The sequence below is a fragment of the Vicugna pacos genome, chromosome 9, assembly GCF_048564905.1.
Source record: "Vicugna pacos chromosome 9, VicPac4, whole genome shotgun sequence".
Lineage (NCBI taxonomy): Eukaryota > Metazoa > Chordata > Mammalia > Artiodactyla > Camelidae > Vicugna > Vicugna pacos.
Genome location: NC_132995.1, coordinates 63,177,213 through 63,199,039, shown reverse-complemented (window position 1 = coordinate 63,199,039; position 21,827 = coordinate 63,177,213). Strand labels below are relative to the sequence as shown.

The window sequence follows — 21,827 nt, the reverse complement described above, 5'->3', positions numbered from 1 at the left end:
AATGACAGGTAGTGGAAAAATAGGATATTCTAGGGCCCATGACAGTGTTACGGTCATGGACAAATTCAGCTAAGAGAGACTTAGGGGAACATCTTGAGAATCCTCAAAAGGCCCTCAATCCATAGGTTCATTAAGCCTTATCTATAGATTAAATCAATGAAAGTAGTCTCTGTTATGTGGGGAGGGGAGTCTCCGACAGTTATGAGGTTAAAGAAGGCTATGTATGCCAAATATTTGAAGCCACAGACAGTCCACACTTGTCATTTAACCTCTGAGAAAACAGGGACCCGGAGAGTGAAACAGCTTGTCAGATTGGTGGACGGTCAACTTTCAGTCCAATATTTTCTATGCTCCGCCACTAAAGAGACAAGATGGGGAAAGGGCTCAAAGTTAGCTCACCTAATAGGAGGGGACAAAAGGATTAAAAGAGAAAGTTGGCAAGTAGATCTTGGACCACATGTTGTGCTTTTTAGTGCTTCTGTGGATCATTAGCCGGTACAGCTGATCAAAATTGACCACTGTCAGTCCCAGTACTCTTTGCTCCTGTGAAGGGTGGTGCCCTCAGCTGTGGTGGGTGCCATGGAATATACTGGGAGACACGTACAAAGGAGGATAAAGATGTGGAGTATAGCCTTATGTTGAAGTTTAGAAAGTCTGGAGTGTTTGGGCCATAATTCTCAGATTCTGACTCTCAGCTCCAGTGAATTCCCACTCACATTCAAACATTCTGGCCCAGTGGTGGATGTAGGACTGCTGCTCTTCATGCCCAATGTCCCAGCTCCTCCCGACTCCCTGCCTCTGGCCTCCATTAGGGCCAGAAGAGGCTGCAAGAGAAGCACACGACAAACTTGAAGATACTTTTATTGGGGAGGAAAGGGACTAAACAGAATCCTGACAAATCTAGGCATAAGTGCTCCAGGCTCAGAAAAAAGATGCAATAAATAGGTGGTAACTGGAGAGAGCTCTCAACAGTGAGAAGGGGCACCATTTGTCTCAGCCTCTAGGCTCTCATCCTCTTTGCTGTATGAGCTGGAGTATGGGGTTTACTGCAACCTGGGGACCTGAAAGAGGAATTCGTAGAGCTCTAAAGAGTATCAGATCCACCATCTTGCTTGTGAGAGAGCCTTGGTCTTTGAGGTGCCTGAGGTGGTGCCTAAGGGCTCATCTGAGGAAAGAAAAGGATTGGGATGAGGCTGGTGCCGGTTGAGGGAGCCCAGAGCTCATGCTAACAATCAGCTGTGAGCTTCAAGGTGTGCCTGAGCACATGAAGTCAAGCCCCTGGGGGACTTTCCTGTGCCCAGACCTGCCACACTGAGTGCCACCCCAGGGTTGGGCCTGCTGGCTTGTGTGCCTGGCACTCTCATTCAGAAAGCACCCCACATTTCCAGTGGGGGGTCAGGACCCCAGGGTGTCCTCACCCCCAGCGTCCTTCTGACAGCCTCCAACCGTGCCAGGACCCGTGGGGCCTCCTGTGGACACAGCATCTGTAGCTCCCCGGGTCTCATGTGAAGCAGCTGGCTCCCCATCAGGGACCCGAGGGTCTTCACCGTGCTGGGGGCAAAAACCCAGCAGAAACTGTCAGTGGTAGGGTAGGAGGACCCAGGCCTGGGTATCTGGGTGGAGAAGGGGCTGTTTGGGCTTGGAGGCTGGGGTTATAGGAGAATTCGTGGAATAGGGTATTTGGAGGTGAGGGAGTAAGATACACAAACTGGCTTAAACCAATTTCAGAACTCCTAGGGTTGAAGACAGAGGTGCCCTGGAAGGGACTCTTGTGGTGGGGAAGAGTGTCTGGCAGCTGGGGTTGGCTCCAACCCTGCTCCCTTCCCCACAGCTTGGGCTCCTAATTTAGTGCACTGATGGAGGCATGGCTCGTCCCCTCTTCTGCTCTCTTTAACTCAGCCGAGGTAGCATTGCCACACGGTAGCACCTGTGGGTCTTTCTTGCACCGTGTAGACCAGGTTGTATGTTCTGGGTCTCCGGGGTTCCTGGGCCATTATCTGAGCCCTTTACAGAGGTTCTCCCATTGCACCCCGTGGGTCTAGGCACTCACACAGTAGAGAAGTTCTCTGCTTGCAGCCAGGCAGTGACCTCCTCAGGCCTTGAGTTAGGTCGAAGCACTGGAGCCTAGAATCAGGGGAACTGGGGGTCAGAGGCCATCTCATCTCAGAGCCACCCACAACCCCCTGTCATCTGGGTCCCTTCTCTGGGCTTCCATCAAATCCCTTTTCTCACTCCATGGTTTACTTGTCTGGCAGGCTTTTTCTCTGCCCTGGCCCCATGATAAGCTGGCAAACAGTAAGCATGCGATAATACTGATTAAATTGAATAAGGACCATCTCCTCCACTTGTCACTGAATCCTCCCTGCCCCTAATTTTGACTTGGGTTCCTTGTAGCTTCTGATAGTCTCTGCTGGGTAGTACCTGAAGGGGTGACTCGCTCTGGCTCCTGGGGGTCCCCGATTGTAGGGGCTCCAGGATATTGCTGGGGATGTAGCCACTCTGCCCCATCTCATTCTTCACCAGCCACCACCGCTTGCTCTGGTCCAGAATCTGCCGAGAGTCACTACATCAGTCACCTGAGCCTCTGTCCAGTCAGCCTTCCCCCTCCCCCACCAGGCTTTCTCCCTCCTGGCCCTTCCCCACAGTCCTTTTCCCCCTCTAGGCCACCCACCCCAGCAGCCCCATACCCGAGCACCCACCCCAGGCTCCCGGTAGCTCCCACCAACCACCACGTCCTTTTCTTGGCTCAAGCCGCAGCCTCACCTCAAGCACCTCTCCCTGGACCACAGTCAATTCCTGTGGGTTCCTAGCTTCAAACTCATATAGGACCTGCATTTTCAGGGTTGGCTTGACAGATCCAGGTCTGGATGGCACAAGGTCGGGGCCATGGTTGTTTGTCTCCTCTTGAGCAAAGTGTGAGGTGCTCCCTAACCTAGGGCTTCCCATCCCGCCACCCCCAGAGTCAGAGTCAGGATGGCTGGAGAGTGGGGCCTCAGCCCCAGAGCCCCAGCTGTCTTCCGCCCGGAGTCTGGTGATGACTTTGGGATTCCACCGAGTTTAATGGAAGGTCATTGTTAGTTGGGCTTGGAGTGTGAGTTTCTATAGGCAGAAGGGATCTGAAATAATGTGGATTTCTGAAGACTCTTTCGGGAGTGGGATTTTCTGTATCTGAGCTCTCAAATGAGCATTTTATACCCAAACTCTGGGAAATCAGAGGTGTGTATGGGGAGTATTGAGAGAAGAAGGGATTGGAGCCTGGGAAGGTAAAAAAAATGCCTTTTCATCCAAAGTAGGGGAGGGATGTACTTGTATATGTATGTGTTGGATCGAAAGAGAGCCCGGGGGGCAGTGAGATGTCAAATCCACAGATCCACAGGATCAGCCCTGTCCCTCCCTGCCCAGAACCACACAGTCCTGACTAAGCCCAGGGCATACCGGAGGGAATCAGGGTCCTGGTATCTCGAGTGTGCCTGCAGGGGCAAAACAGAGGAAGAGCAGGATGTCAGCCTGCGTGGTGATCGGGAGGTGAGGTGTGAGACCCCAGACCCACTTGCACATGGCTGCCTTATATCCCCTCTCCTGTCTGCCCACCACACATACCCACCTACCACTTAGTTGTCATGTGACTATGGTTCGGACTGAGAGGGCAGAAACTAGCCAGAGACTAGGGTTTTGAGTAGGGCTCTGTGCTAAGCTCCCCTTACCTGGTAGGAAGGTTCTGGAAGCTGCCAACCATCATAGAATGTGGGTTTGTAGGGCAGGGGCTCACTGCCTGTCCAGTTGGCCCTGGGGAGAGAACAAAACTGAGTCCACTCTGTGCCAGGCTGTGGAGAGGGAGATGATGGGGCTTAGCCCCAGGGGTCTTCTAGAGAATGGAGGACATGGCCCCCCTGCACAAAGGAAAGGCTCCGGGACACCCACATAGGAGCGAAGAGCCAAGCATGAACAAATCCCATGGTGCAGGGACCTGTGGGCCAGCCTCACCTCTGCCCGTGAGAATGCAGATATATCAACACCATAAAAACACGCTGGGTACTGGATCTCACTGAGCCAGGCGGTTTGAATTAAAGCGGTAGAACCACAGAGTGGTAGGACTGAAAGACCCCACCCTGGGGTCCCGTGCGGTATTTTTCTAAACTTGTTTTTAGTTTCCCAGCAGCAGATCTCTTTCTAGCCAGCTAGTGTGGGGAACTCTGCCTTGTGATCACAGCAGAGCGCTCTGGCTGCCTCTAGCATGCAGGCTGGTTCTTGCCTCAGCCTCCCCGCCTCCTCGTTGCCCAGGACCCAGGAGGAGTGGTGCTATTTGTGGCCTCCCTGTTCTGCTTGGGTTATCCTGCCCTTCCAGCCTGGGGAACGCCAACTCCCCTCCTTGAGGAAGTCCCCTCCCCGCCTGGCTGCTGATCTCCAGACACCCTGCTCTACTCTCGTGATTCTCACACGTCTGCGTTTCTTACGCTGTTGAACTCCTTGAGCGCTGTATCCTGACTACAGTGCATGGTACAGAGGAGGCAGCTAATAAGCATGTAGCAGTGGGGACAAAGAAATTATTCCCCCTTCTGAATCTTTTAAATTGGCTCCTTTTCTTTGCCCTAAAAATGTGTTCAAGTCTCCTCTTGACCTTGTTACTACTCCTTTTAAGCTATTGTTTTACCTTCTCTGTCAGATTTTTTGGGAATATGTCCATATGCCCTGCCAATATTTTCTTAATTCTAGTTCTTTCATTATGCCTTGCAACCTGATTTTTACCTCTGCCGTTTCTCTATTGAAACTAGTTCTTCTGAAGTCCTAATTGGGGCAGGGGGGAGTATAGGTCAGTAATAGAGCGTGTGCCCAGTGTGTATGCCTGCATGAGGTCCTGGGTTCAGTCCCAGTACCTCCACTGAAAAAAACACAAAGTTCTGATATAATCTCCTGATTGCCAAACCCAATGGCCTTGTATGGTCTACACGCCCCTGGATTACCACAGAATTTAGTGTTATTTGTAGCCTTGGGTCAATTTGCCTAAAATCATCACCTGAATTTAATTTGCCTGAAATTCAACTCTCGAGGTTTTTTCCATCTCTTTAGTTATTTTATTTCCTGTTTCTGTCTTTCTTTTCATTCATTCATTTTTTGGTTATTTTAAGAAATTAGAAAAAATCTTAGGGTACATCAGACTTAATTTTGTATTTAAAATAATAAATAGAGACAGAAAATAGAATAGAGGTGACCAGGGGCTGGGAAAAGAGAGGAATGGGGACAGAGTTTTGGTTAATTTTTTAATGGATATAGAGTTTCTATTTAGGATGCTGAGAAGTTCTGGAAATGAACAGTGGTGATAGTTGCACAACCTTGTTAATGTATTTAATGTCATTGAATTATACACTTAAAAGTGGTTAGAATGGTCAATTTTATCCTATGTATATTCTACCACAGTAAGAGAAATAGATTACATTAAATTATAATTCATATCTTTAGGTGGAGTGGACATAAAAATCCTTTAATGGGGCTGCTTGGAAAAAAATAATCATTAGGTAAAAAAAACTTCTAGAACTAGTGACTTATTTCCCAGTTGATTTCTCTTTCTAAAACCCTTTTTTGGATTTCATGCTTCTGCTTTTTTCTTCTCCTTTTAACTCTGGAATTTCTCTTTGCCTCCTTCACCCCTTTTCCTTTCACCACCTACATGCAGAAGTTTCCCCAGGCCCGTCTCATGGGGAGAGCAGAGCGTGCTTGTTAAAGTGAGCTCTGGGGCTCCCACTGCAGTGCTTACCTCCAGGTGGCCCCAGCTGTCACCTCTCTACTGACTGTTCTCAAACCCATGTAGCCAGGTCGGACCTCTCCCCTGAAGGCCAGGCTGTCCGTCTTTGTGGAATGTTCTGCTGACGTCTCAGCTCAGCACATCCAAATTGGTTTCATCCCCCTCCACCCGCCACGTCTCCCGTCAGTGGGGCTCGCTGCCTGGCTGCCCATCTCACGGTTACACCCACGTGGAACAATATCTCTTTCTCTCTCAGCTCCTCGGCTGGTTGGTTGTGACTCTTTATTGATGTTATATTTGCAGCATCTCTTACGTCAGTAATTCTTAAGATCTGAACTGGACCGAGACAAAGTTTTCACTTTGTCCTTGACAAAATGAGAAAATATTTTAGTAGAAGGTTGCCAACTCTCCCCTCTTGGGACGGATTGCTCTTTTTTCCTGAGGTAATGCTTTCCTTCGGTGGTGGGAATTAAATTGTTTATACTTAGCTTAATAAAAAGTTGGGAACTCCAGGTGGAGTCCCCCAACTTGTTTTGAGATATTTCATAGACTAGAAGTTACCAGGGGCCGGGGAGAGGGAGGAATGGGCTGAGTTTTGTTTGGCTGTTTAATGGGTACAGAATTTCTGTTTGTGTTGCGATACAATGTAGAGCCTGCCACCTCTGATGTCCTGCCCTATGCCCCTATGCCGCTTGCCCCCGATTCATTCAGGCCTTGTCGTCACTCACCGGCTGGTGGTCCAGGCCACTCCCAGCCCCTCCCAGAGGTTCCTCTCAGGTGGGCTTAGACAGGACTGCAGCAGGTCAATGGCTTTGGTGGTGAGGAGCGGCGAGATCACTTGGGTTGCTAAGTTAGGTTCAGGGCACTGGGCCAGGATCTAGGGGAGGGATGGAAGGTGTCTGGAAGCCTAGGCTCCCACAGGGCCAAATGGGAATAGGAAAGGGCCCAGGGTCCCTGGCTTCCCACGTTTGCAATGCCACGTTACCACGTACACCTCCTCCCCACTGGTGCCCTTGGCTCCAACCCTGGCCTGTCTAGTCTGCTGAAGGGGTGCTATGCACAGTGGATATGGTGTCTTGGGGTCAAAAACCAGTGTGTATTCGGGTGAGCAAGGGGCAGACCCATAGCCTCCCTCTGCCCCCTGCCTACCCCCCAGCCTCTGTCCCATCTTAGTTTCAGCATGTCCCTCTTTACCACCCTGGCCTTGCCCAACTCACGGAATTCAGAATTTGGAAGAGGATGTGCACGAACTCAGGGGCACTTGTCTCCTGCAGTCTGATGGCCAGATTCCCCTAGGTACACAGGGTGAACCCTGTCACCACCCTTCCTCCCACCCAAGCTTCACCAGGACCCCAGGGTCCCAAAATTGTTCTGGGCCCTGGTTGGGAGCCTAATATTCTCCAAAAGTCCCAAGAGTGGGGAGGGAGGGTTCCAGAGGAAGAAACTAGAGGAGCTTGGGATGTCCATGAGACCAGAGAGGAGGGGCCTGCTGGGAGAGGGAGGGGGACGGGGAGCAGGGTTGGGGAGGGGGGAGAGCAGGCAAAGGGGCTGGGAAGCCACATACCAGGAGGTTGAAGCTGTACTTGATCTTCTGGAAGCAGTCGATGTAATGTGCCTCTGTTATCCCTACAGAGAAAAGAGAGAAGGTGGTGGGTCACAGATCATCCAAAGACTCTCCCCTACCCCTCCCCTGCCCTCAGCACTCACCTGCCTGATTCTTCTTCTTTTTTCTCCCCAGTCTCTTCTTCTTACGACTGGTCTTTGACTGGGCCTCCTTCAGCTTTCCCACAAACAGCTCGATATCCCTTAGGAGATGGTCCAGCACCTCCTGGACCCCAACAACCCATGGCCTGAGTGGGCAGTTATGCCCACCCTGGAACTCACAACCCCACCCTGCCCCTCCCAACCACAGGCCTGCGCTTCAGACCCAGCTCAGGGTCTGACCAAGCTTCTGTGTCCCTCCTCAGCCCAGGGCCTGCCTTGGCTGTCCTGGGACCTGGTTTCTTGGGGTGTGAGGGACGACTAGTGTCCTTCAGCCAGGCCTCAGCAAGCCCAAGACAATCTATAGTTACCTTATCCGATTCTGGGTCCTCGGGGGATGAGGACCGCTTCGGAGGAGGCAGAGTGAAGGCGCTGAGCTCTCTGCCGCTGGAGCGGTGTGGCAGGGGCTTTGGGGATGGGGGGATGCCTGCAGTGGAAGGGGACCATGGCCCAGAGCCTCTTTGCTCTTTGATTAGAACCCTCTCCTCCCACCGGCTCCCACGCCCAAACTTACTATGCTCTGGGGTCATCCAATAGGGCCATTCCGGAAGGGGCGCCTGCTCTGGAGTGGGTACCTGCTCCTTAGGGAGTGGCCTTTCCAGAGGAGGCCCTCTCCATCTGTCCTGGCCTGGGCGAAGGGCTCCAAATCGTGGTCTGCTGAGCACATGGTGGGGATACAGCCTTGATAAAGTTCTTAGAACAGAGGCTCTGCCCACACTTCTGACTCAGGACCGAGGAGCCCCACCAGCCCTGCTCCCTGATCTCCATCTGAACCCTTCTCTGACTCTCCCCTGTCTCACCTACTGCTCTCTGGGACCCATTGGTCCCATGTCAGTCTCTGGGGGCAGTTTCCAGTGTTGCTTGGGCTTAGCCCAAGCCCTAGCCCTTCCCCACGCCCATCTGTGCTCTGGCTCCAGCCTGGCCCCTCCCCAGGTCAATGCCTACATTATTGGACCACAGGCCCTGGACTCCCCTAGATGTGGGACAGGGTCTGGCCCATCCAGGCCTGAGCTCTGAGGTCCTGCGGGTGGGCTAGGCAGAGGCTGCCTACCTTTGCTCTAGTTCCTCCTCCAGAGCCTTCTGCAGGCTGGTCTGCAGTCGCTCTGCCTGGAGGAAACAGTTTTCAGGCAGGCGGTGGGGGTGGGGGGGTGGGGTGATGGTCGTTTGATCCCACACCCACTCTCTACCCAACCCCAGCCTTGGCCACTCACCCCCACTTCCTGGCACTGGAAGAGCAGAGTGCTGGTGCCTCGTAGGCCTGAATCCTTCACGGTGATGGACAGGACAGAGTTGTAGGAGCAGGTGTTGAGCGCCACGTCCATGACCTGGATGCTATCCAGGCGGTAAGACTCCAGGTCCTCCTGGACCAGGCAGAGAGTTTGGCTGTGAGGTCACTGAGAGCCAGGGTGGCTCCTGACCTGGGTTGCCCCATCCTTCTAGTGGCCCAGGGTGAGGTGTCATCTCCCCGATCCTTGTTTCGGTTTCTTCCTAGTCCTGGGTATGTGGGGTGGGTATTGTCTATGGGGAGGGGTGGCTGCCAGGTGGGGCGTGGGGGGATGGCATTCATGCCCGGTGTACAGGCTAGGTTAGCTATGACCCTTTGTGGGAAATGGTGGGAGGCTGACCTTTGTCTCGATGTCCAGCAGCTGAAGCCAGCCATCCCTGACCTGCAGAAGCAAGTCCTGACTCCACACCCGGCCCTGAGCATCCAACTCTTGCAGCTTCTGCAGGGCATCCTTGGGTTCCTGGACTCTCTGAGTCCCCAGCTTACATGTCATCAGGTGCTGAGGGGAGAGGAGGAGACCCAGGACTGGGAGAAAGTTTGGAAAGGGGGCATCACAGGTTGGGGTGAGGGAAAGGCAGCAGAGGAGGAAGACATGTCCCTGGTACCCTTGTGGGGAAGGTCACAGGCAATCCCCATAAAGCAGGCTTCAAGGGCCAATGTGAGGACCAGAGACGGTCAGGCTAGGATGGGGCCTCCAAGTCAGAGGCTGATGGGCTATAACAGGAGGGGGTTTAGGACTCTGGAGGGAGGACAGTCATGGTCTTTAACAGTCCAGGCCAGTTGAAGGCTACGTGGTGGTAGATGTGGGATTCAGTTACCCAACCAATGAAGTCTGAACTGGGTAGGATATAGGATGCTCAAATTCTGTCCCCTGATTCCTTGGCCCTCTTTGGGAATCACCATTCCAGCCTGGTCCTCACTAATCTTACGTTCTAGTCTCCATGCCTTTGCTCATGCTGTTCCCCATGCCCAGAATGTGTTTCCCACTTCTGCTAATCGATCACTTCCCAGCCCCTCAGGAAGAAGTCAAGCCCCCTCCCCTCCCTGATTCCTGCCCGGAGAGGTCCATACTGACCTCAGTCTCCACGCAGGCCCTTGTCCCCTGCTAGAGGCCCTTGTCCCCTGCTAGTCTGATCATTCCAGCAGGTTTTGCTGCTATTCTCCCACCTGCAGGAGACCCTTCCCTTCTCCCATCCAAATGCTGCCTTCACAAGTCGCAGTTCTGCCCCTCGCTCTCCCCTCCAGGCCCTTACTGGGAGGATGTGGTCTGCCTTATGCCCCTTGATCCCACCACCCTGTCCTCTGCAAAGCTCCCAGTTCACACAACTGGCATGTTCAGGGGCCCCTGACATCCTGAGCAAATGACCTGGCATCCTGAAGATGCCAGCTCTTGCTCTTGCCTGCTGGACATAAATGAAGTCAATTCCCAACCCCCACCTCCTCCAGGAAGCCTGGTGCTCCTGGCCCCAACCCAGCTGGCTAGTGGAGTCTGACTCTGCTGTCCTCTGGGGCCTCCAGACCATTGCTCCAGCATCCCTCCTGGCTTCTCCACGAAAGCCCTAAATCTGCTGCTGCCCAGGAGTGGCTTCTACCCAAGATCTTCAGCCTGACCATGTGACTGCTCTTTCCTGCCACACCCAGTCTGAGCTTTCACTGTGGTGTCAACGTCGCTTCAGGCAACTCGATCTGGCAGTGCCAATGTTGTTCTCCCAGGCAGGGCCAGAGCCTCCATTCCAGCCTCCAAGCTGCTCAAGCCTGCCCTGGGAGCTTAGGCCCAGACACCTCCCCTCTCAGATGGCAGTCCTTTCAAGTTCTCGCAGGGACCGCTGACCTCACACATTCCTTCCTACAGCTGTGCCAGATCCCGGGCAAAGAGCAGTTCCTGGGGCAAGGAGTGGGCCTGGAGACAGGCGGGGGTGGTGGCAGGTGCCTCTGGACCCATCCCTCAGCTACTTGTCCCTGTCTGGGGTTAGGACATTCCCCGGCTGAACCTCTAGGCTGGTCTCTGCCAATGCCCAGTTGCCTTGTCTTCCTACCGGCCCCATCCCCACCTCCCTGTGCTTAGCAGATGCTCAGTTAGACTCATGGGGCCCAAGCCCACCTGATCTAGCTTGGGTCAGGCTGTTGGCTCCAGTGGCAGTCTTGTCTAAGACATCTGTTTTTTTTTTGTCAGGGCGGTGGGCACATGGGAGAACTTGGGTTGAATTGGGAAATGGTCTGGGACCTCAGGGTTACTCACCTCCACCCTGTGCTGCAGATAGGCGGGCTCCGAGGCGAGGCTCTGTAAGTACTCCTTCCGGTGCACTGCCATGGCACAGAGCAAGTGGGTGGGGGCCAAAGGACGAGGTGAGACATACACAACTGTAGGGGGTGGTTGGCATGGGGAGAGAGATCGGAGAGCAGGGGGTTCGGGAGTTCAGTGGGAGGGAAGGGGAGAGGGCACTGGAGGGAGAGCTTACGGTAAATGGCTCTGCTGCTGGGCCGGGACATGTTGACGCTGCTGAGATGTCTCCCTAGAACCCAGACTGAATGGGAGAGAGAGCCGTCAGGGCTGCGGCGAGGGATGCCAGGGCAGAGCCAGGCCGGAGAGCTGTGATCACAGCCCGCCCCTGACTTCAGCCTAGGCTTGGACCAGGTGCTGACCTGGGGCCTCCAAGACCACTCCCAAAGCTCCCGGCTCCAGGGGTCTTTCTGGATCCATCTCCAGCTGTACCCTCCGCTGAGAAGCCCTCCATCTTGGCTGGGCCTGGGAGAGCCCCAGACAGGCTCCCAGCCTCCCATTATTTGGCCAATAAAGCTCATTCCGATGGGACTGTGGAAGCTGTGTGGACAGGCACTGGGACTAGATCCTGTCCTGGGCCTGAGTGTAAAAGATGCCAGATGGGTGTGCTGAGCTTCTAGAGGGAAGGTATTAAGTTCGGCAGCCTTCCCTGACGAAGCAAGCCTCTTGTCCAAGCCTGTTTCAATTCTGCAAATTGAGAAGTGGCCAATGTTGGCTCTTGTGCTGGGAACCTGCTCAGGGGGGATGTAAGTGTGTGCACCTGCACACATTTGTGTATTCATATTTATGATGGGGCTCTGTAGGATGTGTGAGTGATCTGCCCTCCCCCAAATGTCTTACCAAATCTTCTCTCTCTTTCCCTTTCCATACTCTGAACCTTCTGCCCAGAGTCCCTTCCCACCCAACCCTTTAAATTCCAGCTCATAGTAACAGACATTTTGCCAAAGAAGACATGCAGATGGCCAACAGGCACGTAAAAAGATGTTTAACATCACTAATTACTAGGGCAAGAGTGGCAAGTCATTATGTATAAAAACAGATTAAAAATGTTTTTCTGAATATCACGGGAAACTATATTCAATGTCTTATAATAACCTTTAATAGAAAAGAATACGGAAACAAATATATGTATGTATATGTATGACTGGGACATTATGCTGTATATCAGAGAGTGACACATTGTAACTGACTATACTTCAATAATAAAAAAAAGTGGCAAGTCAAAATTACGATGAGGTATCACTTCACAGCTGTCAGAATGGCTTTCATCAAAAAGTTAAGAAATAACAAGTTTTGGTGAAGATGTAAAGAAAAGGGAACCCTTGTGCACTGTTGATGGGAATGTAAATTGGTGCCGCTACTGTGGGAAACAGTATGGAGATTCCTCAGAAAGTTAAGAATTGAACTATCATATGATCCAGCAATCCCATGTTTGGTTATTTATCCAAAGAATATGAAAACACTAATTGAGAAAGATATATCCACCCCTACGCTCATCTTGGCATTATTTTCAATTCCCAAAATATGGAAACAACCCAAGTTGGATGGATAAGGAAGATGTGGTATATTCAATAGAATACCAGTCAGCCATAAAAAAAAATGAAATCTTGCCATTTTTGACAACATGGATGGACCTTGCAGGTATTATGCTAAATGAAATAAGCCAGGCAGAGAAAGACAAATATTGTATGATTCTGCTCATATGTAGAATATAAAAAACAAACAAAAAAACTAAAATAAATGAACAAACCAAATCACATAAAAACGTAGATACAGAGAACAAAGTAGTGGTTACCAGAGGGGAAGGGCAAAGTGGGTAAAAGGGATCATCTATATGGTGACGGATGGAAACTATAAACTTTTGGTGGCGAGCACGCTGGAGGGTATACAGAAGTAGAAACGTAGTGCTGTACACATGAAACTCACATAATGTTATAAACCAAGGTTACCTCAGTAGCAAATGAATCTAAATAAACAAACAGATTCCAGCTCAAGGATCACTGCCTCAGTGAAGCTCTCCTTGATTACCCGACTCCACCCTGCCCGCCCCCCCAGTGCCAGGCCAAATCTTGTACCTTCGTCTCTAACAACAACTACCCTGGTTAGTGCTGTGAGCCTGGTGCCAGGCCCCTTATAAACATTGTAGAGTTTAATTTGCACTATCATTGCTTATACTTCTTTAGCTCTGTGTGCTCAGCACTTTTCTACAGACTTGACCTCCACCAATTCATTTAATCCTCAAAACGACCTTGTTGGGTGGCTGCTGTATGTTCCATTTACCAGACGAGGAAGCTGAGGTTCAAAGAGGGTAACAGGACTGACGGCTCAAGTATTTGATAGAGAATGAACCCAGCTGTGTCTGACTGCAAACTCCATGCTTCAGCGGTTTAATTGTGTGTCTCTGTCACTGGGCTGTGCCTCCTGAGGCAGACTTATCTTGCCACCGCTGTCCCCCCCCCCCCCCGGTGCCTTCCTGGCACAGAGGGGTCTAGAATACATCTATGTTGAAACGGAATGGAGGTAAATGCGGTGTGTGCGTATGTGCAGGGTGTGGCAGGACTTGGCTGAGCGTGTGGGTCAAGTGTATGTGTCATTTTAATGAGGGGCGTATGCATCATGAATAAGGTGTCAGTTTCATGGGCATCCTTGCCTCTGCGTGGCGCATCTGAGTTGTACAGAAACCCTGGAATATCCCGGGCAAAGTGTCAGAGAGAAGCCCACACCCCTGTTATTAGTACTGTTATGAAAATAGCAGAGGATCTGATAAGATGACTCAGTGTTGGGGAAATGAGTTGCTAGTAAACAGTTAAGGGAGGCGGCTGGGTCTCTGTTTTCCTTGTTTGGGAGGACCCCTTTCCCCTGCAAGGGTAAGGGGTGCTAAGAGCCTGTTCCCTCTCCCCAGCTCCACCCCTCAGGCTGCAACACTTCCTGCTTCTCCATCCGGAAGACAAAGAGGGGAAAATGAGTGCCCCTCCCCAAGCACCAGCCCCTACCTCAGGTTGGTCCCTGCGGGTCTCTGTGGGCAGGTCCAGGGAAATACCTGCTGCTCAAGATCCCAACAATCCGGTGGGGAGTAGGGGGGAAGAGGGGAGGGAATCCTCAAGGTGGGGGTGGGGGTGGTGAAGGATTGGGAGTTGGAGGAGCGGGGCCTGGCTTTGACCTGTCTTTCCCCTGAGGGGGTGTCTGTGACAGCCCAGTTACCCAATTTGTCCCCAAATTTTGGGGCCTGGAGCAGGGAAGGCATCCGTGTCTACATCACGGACCCTGGGAGAAGCAGCCCAGAGATGCAGCTGGAACCTGGCCTCCCCCTGCCCCGCTTCCTACCAGCTAGCTGGCAGCTGAGTCTCAAGCCCTCCGTGGGCTTTCTCCTTCTGGCGACATCTGAGAATGGGCCAGAGACCCTGGCCAGGAAGCAACTGAATTGCCCCCACTGCCCTGCGATCCCCTGCGGCTCGGCTGGGCCCTGATCTGCCCGAGGGCCAGGCCCTTACCTGGGTTCCAGTGAGGCCTGGTGGCTGGTCCCCCAAAGGGGCAGGTGTTTGAGCTGGTGGTCTGGTGCTGGTGGTGGGAAGGCAGTGGCTTCTCTGCTAGTGGCGCGGCCACAGCGGAGGCCCCGACAGAGCAGGCAGGCCTTATGGAGATGAGGCCATGAGGCAGCCACACCTGTGCCCTTTGGACTCTGGTGGGTGGGGAGGGCTCCTGGGCCACCACCTGCCCAGCACTGAAGCCTGGACCCATGGCAGTGCCTGCGCCAATGGGCATCCCAAACCTTGCCAGGGGCCTCCGCTTTCCAGCTTCCTCCTCTGCTGGCCTCTGGCATTAGTGTGTGGCCCCCTCTCCCTCTGCCTTTAGGGTACCGCCTCGGAGGCCCCAGGTCAGCTTCAGGCCCTAGGGCTGGGACTAGAAGGAGAGACACCCACGGCTCACCTCGGGACAGTTTGGCTTCTGTGGTCAGGGTACATGTGGCTGGATGTGGCTTGGCGGGCTGGCGTGTACCTGTGTGTGCATGTGTGCGTGTGGGTGCATGATTGTGTGTGCCCAGGTGGTGTCTATGAGCGGGACGTAGATCTTGTAAGAGTAGATGGGCGCTGGGAACTGGGACCCCAGTGGGCATTAGGTGGAGGGCAGAAATTTCTCCCTGACACGGGCCACCTCATTCTGCCCTTTCTTTTGTCCCCTCCCGCCCTGCAGGGACCCCTCTCCCCCACCATCCTTGCTTTTCCACTCTTTCCTTCTGCACCCTGCCCCATGCTCTCAGACCTCTGGTTGAACCTGGCTGGCTTCAGCAAAGATGGGAAACTCAGGCCCGCCTCTGTCCCTGTTCTTGAACCTAACCATTTTTTGTGCTTCAGTTTACTTAAAAACCTCCCTTGGCACCCAGTTTGCCTGCCCTCTGGGAGCTCATAGTCTAACAAGGGAGGTAGGACATAAACAGAAACCAAGAGAGCAAAGCAGGAGGGGAGAGGTGGGAGGGAAGTGCGGGTGTGGTAGTGGTCTGGTGGCAGAGGCTCGGGCCCCGTACGTGTTAGGATCTGTGGTGGAGAGTCCTGCGGTCTGGGGTGGGGAGCCTATGTTCTGCACCCTCACCCTTGGCTTCCTTGGAGCCATCCCAGGTGTTCTCAGCTTACTCCCCTGCCCCTACCCCAGACCACACTGCCTGGAACGTCTGGAGTCCAGGGGTGGGATTCTGGCCAGGGGCCTTCCCCACCTGAGAGAGTCCAGTGGGCAGCCAGCTTTAGAGGCCCAGGGATCAGGTGCCCACTGGGCCAGCCCCCAGCCATGGCCTCATGGATACAGCTCTCCTGACCTCCCAGGATGCTCTGTTCCCTGGGTCTCAGTTTCTTGGTCTATTAGCTTCTTTCAGGATAGGACAGCCTATCCCTTTGTTACCTCCCCAATCCCAGCCCCAACTTCATCAAGGCTGTAGCCACATTCCAGCCCCATCTCTGGCCCGGGTGCCCAGCCAATACCATGTCCCTGCCCAGCTCAGGCCGGGCCCTGTCCTCCCCACAGGCCTCTCCCCGAGCCAGGGCAAGCACAGTGGGCACTTTGATGGAGGACTTGGGCAGGGGCTGGGGGAGGGGCACAGCCCACTGCAGAGACCCGTGTGAAACCTTCAAGCAGAGAAACAAGGAGCAGCGCCTTCCTCCTTAGCATCCTGCACCTGCAGGGCCCTGCAGGAGTGCCCTTGGGAGCAATGTGGTCTCCTCAGACAGGGGCCCTTTGCAGCTTGGCTGGGGCTGGGGCTGGGGCTTCCTCAGTGCCAGGCATTGTGAGCCACCCCAGGGAAGAGGAAAGGCCAGGCCACTCACCCCTGGGGATTAGGGGACCGTAACTGATCCTTCTGCACAAAGAAAGCTCCAGGTGGCAAAACAATTCTTTGGCAAAGTAGTCCTGGCTGGAGCACAGGGAGCCAGGACACAGGTGGGAGGGGAAGGAAGTAGGGACTCAAAGGCATCTTCTTGAATTACAAGGCTGTGAAGGCTGTGGGACCTCATTCATTCATTCATTTATTCACCTACTCACTTATTCATCCACCCCATAGCTGTATACTGAGGGCTTCCTGTCTGCCAGGCACTGTGCTAGATGCTGGGAGACACCTTGGAACTCAGCTTGAGTTCAGTATCCCTCTCCAAACCACCCAGCCCTTCCTCCCAGGTTCCCAGCTCAGCAAAGGCACCAACACCAGCCAGCCAAGCATCCAAGCAGGGCACTGGGGCGATCCCAAGTCCTCCTTCAGCCCCTACACCTGGCCCGTCACCCATCCTGTCAGACCTACCTCCTTAGCAAGTTCTTACAGACCCGTCTGCCAGCCCACTGCTACGGCCTGGACTCAGCCCTTTGTCAAACTGTCCACCTGTAACTGCGCAGCAGTCTTCCAACCCTCCCTGCCTCCAGTCTTGTTCTTTTTAGTCCTCTGTCCTCCTTGCAGAGAGGGCAACTTCCTTAACTGGAAATTTGAACACCCACTCCTCTGTCGAAAACCCGTCACTAACTCCCCGCTGCTTTCAGGACCAAATCCAAATGCCTTATCCTGGCAGTTAAAAAAGATGCATAAATTTATTAAAACTTTGAAGATATTTAACAATTTATTGGATAAATTCTTGTTAACTCTAGGAACCCTAGAAATCCCAGGAATTCAATTTCAAAGGATTTAGAAAGAATTCCTTCTAAAAGCTTTCGATATTACATTCTTTGTTTAACTGGGACTTGGACCGCTTTGAGCATCATTTTGCCCTGGAACCATTGCCTTGATGAATTAGTCAGCAGCATCGTATGAAATCGTGGCTAGATGGGAGACGTGTACTCACTCTTACCCGAACGTAGTAAGTCGCACCTTATTTCCTGCTTAATGGAGTAGGAGCCCCATGAATTTGAGGCCTCTGCCTCTGAGTCCAGCCTTATCTCCCCCCACTCCCTGCCCCTTGTACTTTACACTCAGCTCAGAGAACGATTTGTGAGTCCTTGACGTGTCATGCCTGGGTGCCTGGCTACCTGCCATTCTCTCTGCCCGTGGGAAACGCCTCCTCTCCTCCGTGTCTACCCGGAAGCTCTGCTTCCTCTGGAAGCCTTCCCACCACCTGGGACTGTGGAGACTCTGACCCCTGGCTCCCAGACACCTTGTCCACACATCCCTCCACTACTGTGTGTGTCACATTGAGGGGACTGTCCCCATCAGACTAGGCTCCCTGAGGCCCCAGGATAGTGTTTTGCCACATCTAGGGGAGAGAAGGACCTAAGGACAAATACATGCCCCGAGGCAGTCCAGGCACAAAGGACCATACTCCGGGGGCATCAGGGAAGACTTCCCAGAGGAAGGGATGCTGAGGCCAGCCCTTAAAAATCATGTAGGAGTCTGGCCCAGAGATGACATGGGAAGGGAATGCCAGGTGGAGAGAGTAGCAGTCCTGCTGGATGGTGGGTGAAGTGGTGTGGTGAGAAATTGGATATGGACAGAGCATGAACTCTGTGTGTGTCAGTGTGGGGGAAAGGTGGTGGCAGGGGACAGAGGATACATGTATCTTTTATCATTTGGTTCTAAGTGGAGTCACTGAATGACTTTGCACAAAGTTGTGACAAAGGTGTTGCTGGTGCCTGCCTCCTGGGATGGCCCTGCCACTTGCTGGTTCTCAGAGCACAGGGAGAGGCTGCTGAGGAATGGGGTGTAGGCGTGGACCGAGGTGCACAGGTTTCAGGCTGAAGCCCCTCTAGGCTACCCTGGCTTGGCCCCGGAAGCAGGCCCAGGCCTCTTGGAAACTCTAGAACAGGCCCAGGTCAGTGTTGGGGACACTCTGAAGGGCTCTGAGAAAAGAGAGCTCCGCTTTCATGAAGGGCAGTGGGGGAGGCAGGGCAGGGCTCTGGTATTTGGGGAGAGAGGCCTGCTTGTGGCTGAAAGGCCACCAGGGGCGAGGTGCCCGCTAGGAGCACTGGGGATGCGTGCCGGAGCAGGTCCAGCCCGAGCTCTTGCTGGTAACTTGCACGGATGGGCCACGGCCTCCATCTCAGATTCAGAGCTTGGGCCTGAGTCACGGTGGCCGTGGCCAGGGTCTGATGCCTGGCACCAGGGCTGCTGGGGAGTCACAGAAACAGACCCCACCCCTACTGCCCCCGGTCCTGGCACCCAGCGCAGGGTGCTTCTGTGGGCCAGACAGAGGAGCAAACAAAAGTGGTGACGTCCTTGCACTTGGAGCTTACATTCCAGATGTAGGAGAAGCAGACAGATACAGAGTGGGGTCTGGGTGTAGACGGAGGGGCTGGCCTCCCTGAGAGAAGGGCAGAAGCCAGCTGGGGCTCCTGCGCATACTGCCTCTGGCCTCGTTCCCTGGGGTGACTCCACTGTACCCCCACGCCCCACCTCCCCATACAGGCAGGGGAAGGAAAGTGATCCGGCAGCAGGAGGAGGCCGGGAGCGGGTGATGTGGGGGCATACGGTCAATTCTCTGGGGCCAGTGTGGTGTCGGAGGCTTGAGTTTTCAGGAGAGAAGGCTGGGCCTTAGGTGCTCCTGGAAACCGCCCCATCCAGGGACTGGGAGACTGGGGTTAGAATCTCAGGCCTGCCCCGACTTGCCTAGCTCATCCCAAGTCCCTCAGTCTCCTAAATTCAGAGCCTTATTTCTCCTACCTCCTCCTAACTATCCGGGGCAGCAGGATGTCCCTGTAGAGGACATTCTCAGTGTCTCTCCTCCCATTTCCAGGCACTTGGTTTTGCCTCCGCCCAGCCTTGGATCCGCTGGGCGACTCTCCCACAGGCCTCCTCCTCCCTCCCCTCCTCTCTGCATCCCACCGCTCATCCAGGGAGGTCGGTGGTCCCAGGGGCCCAGATTCACCCAGCCTCACCTCCCTAGACAGCCCTGGAGGAGAGGCCCTCAGGAATGTCTGGAAAGCCCTTTGCCAGAGGCCCAGACCTCGGACCGTGGTTCAGAGCAGGCTTCCAGAAAAGCCAGGGTGGAGAGGAGCCATTGGCCAGGCTGGGGCAGCCTCTAACAAGGGCCTGCCTTTGGTGGTCTCAAGGGAGGGGCCTGACACGGGCCCAGCTCACTGTCCCTCTGGGCCTGGCCTAGCAACTGCCATGGGTGTGCAGGGGAGGTGGCCCAACCCCATCAGGACCTCCATCATGCCCCTCTGCTCCTGTTTCCACTTTAGTCCACTGCCCAAGGCGACCACAATGCAGCCATTCAAAACTGTGTGTAAGTCTATTCAGTGATGTGTGGGAAAGTTCATGGCACAGCATTAGATGGAAACTGCAGGCTACAAAATGTAGGTCCTGTGAGATCCTAGTTCTGTAAAATAAACAAACAAATAAATACATAAATTGAAATCATGTAAGTGAAAATAGAAAAAAAATCTAAACAAACCTTGTGATCACATGAATCGAAACAGAAAACATTGCAATCATGTAACTCTTTATAAACCTAGAAAATGGTCATGATGTGGTGTTAGGTGGAAAAGGCTTGTTACAAATGGTAATACTCAATTTTGTAAAAAAAAAAATAGAATAAAATTGTCATCATGAAAATCTAAACATAGAAAAAAAGTCACCATGTGAATCTAAACATTTGCTCAGGATGTGTTCTGTGACAGACACCTGTCGAACGTTCGCAACAACCCTTTAAAGTAGGTCCTGTTATTTCCATCTCCAAGTTACATATGAAGAAACTGAGGCACAACGACGTGAGAGGTAATTTATCCTAGGTCACACGGCCAGTAAGCGGCAGGAGTGCCTTTTGAACCTAGCATCTTGTTTTGAAGAAAAGAAATGAAAAGAAGTGATGCCCGTTATCTCTAGGGCTCTTGCGGGGGAGGGTTCTGTGTGGTTTCTTCTTTGTGCTTTTCTCTGTTTTCCAACTTTTCCCCACAGATCATGTTATTTTTGTAATCAGTGCCTCTCCATTCCCTCTCCACCCCATGCAAAATAAATGGCAACTTTTAAAGTAACAAAACAAGATCAAAACGTCCCAGGAAAGTATGCCTCCTGCAGCCCTGGGACTCAGTCCTGCTCAGGGGTGGTTGCTGGAGGGTGAGGTCGGTGGCCTGGCCCCCTCGCCCCCCTCACTGGGAAGGCCAGCGGGAGGGCTCAGCCTGCCCTCTGTGCCACGTGGCCGCGGAGGGTCCAGAGGCCTTGGGCTGTGCCGCTGAGGAATCTCGGGCCTCCCCAAGAGGCCACCCAGCATTTGTGCTGGGGCCAAGGCACACCCTGGTTGGCTCTGAGAGGTGCGGGACACGCTGTGCAGTCCTTCCTGAGCCTTGGGAAGGGGTGTGAGGGGGTGGGGGGGAACACAGAGCCAGCCCAGGAGTCTGGAGGCCTCTCGGTTTCTTGACCCTCAAAGCCCGTCACATATGCCCACCCCACGTTGTTCCTCCACGCGAAGCAAGGTTCCTTTCTCTAGCACCCGGACACTACTGGGACCCTCAGTGACCAGGCCGTCGTTACCTCCCCAGTAATGCAGCCATGTGGGACCCTACACAGGACATAGCAAGGGCCTCAGAGTCGAAACACTCAGTTTGAGCCCTAGCTCTGGCTCTCAGCTGTGTGGCCTTGGAACCTGAGTTCTCGTTCATTGCATGTCAAAAGCGCTGACAATGACCATAAGGGTTACTCAGGACAACACAGGTCACGCGTCTGGAGCAGGGGAGGGCTCCGTCAGTGTGTTCCCCATCATCAGCTCCCTGTAAGTCCTTCCTGTGCTCCCAGCTCTCCCTGCGGAGCCACTCAAAGTAGACCTGAGAGCTCCACGGCATCTCTCCCCCGGCGGGCCTTCTCCAGCTCCCTCAGCCATCCCAGGATAGCGCGGTGCCAGGCAGGCTGCCATCTTGGTCTCTCCAGAGCTGTGTCTCAAATGCCCGATCCAAAGGGATCCCTGGGAAGCCTGGTTGAACATGCAAAGCCCTAGATCCATCCATGGAGAGTCCAGGAATGAGTCCCAGAATCCAAATTTTTACAGTCTCCCCAGGGGTTCTGATGGGAGCCAGTGCTCCACCGCCCTCCAGCTGGCAACGTCCTGCCTTCAGCGTGTCACCCAGAAGAGACCAGTGCTAGGCTGCCGCCCTGAGAGGCTTGGACCTGAGAGGCTGTCCCTCAGGCTGCCTCCCGCCCTCCCCACTCAGTCAGCTGGTGTGCTTGTGCCCAGGCAGGCATGTCCTTCCAGAGGAGTGTCCTGCTGTGCTCTACTCTGGAGCCAGGAGCCCCTGCCTCCCCAACTCTAACCCAGAATATTTGCCCACAGAGAGGCCTGAGCAGACAGCCCCGCAGGGCTCCCAGA

The 21,827-nt window shown here is 53.6% G+C and overlaps 1 protein-coding gene and 1 long non-coding RNA gene across 2 annotated transcripts in view; one reads left to right on the top strand and one right to left on the bottom strand.

Moving 5' to 3' along the window:
- LOC116281778 (uncharacterized) overlaps positions 1 to 21,827 on the top strand; it is a 29,735-nt gene that overhangs the window by 1,722 nt on the left and 6,186 nt on the right. The gene's annotated exons all lie outside the window — the stretch shown is intronic.
- EPS8L3 (EPS8 signaling adaptor L3) lies at positions 888 to 14,664 on the bottom strand. Its single transcript, XM_072968052.1, has 19 exons — positions 14,559 to 14,664; positions 11,246 to 11,311; positions 11,026 to 11,090; positions 9,127 to 9,285; positions 8,713 to 8,862; positions 8,553 to 8,608; positions 8,016 to 8,155; positions 7,813 to 7,928; positions 7,448 to 7,568; positions 7,305 to 7,366; positions 6,958 to 7,032; positions 6,469 to 6,617; positions 3,705 to 3,786; positions 3,436 to 3,470; positions 2,764 to 2,863; positions 2,422 to 2,550; positions 2,051 to 2,124; positions 1,419 to 1,551; positions 888 to 1,165 (listed from the first exon to the last, which is right to left on the bottom strand). Exons 2-19 carry the CDS (start codon positions 11,274 to 11,276, stop codon positions 1,154 to 1,156), a joined length of 1,689 nt encoding a protein of 562 aa, XP_072824153.1. The 5' UTR covers positions 11,277 to 11,311; positions 14,559 to 14,664; the 3' UTR covers positions 888 to 1,153.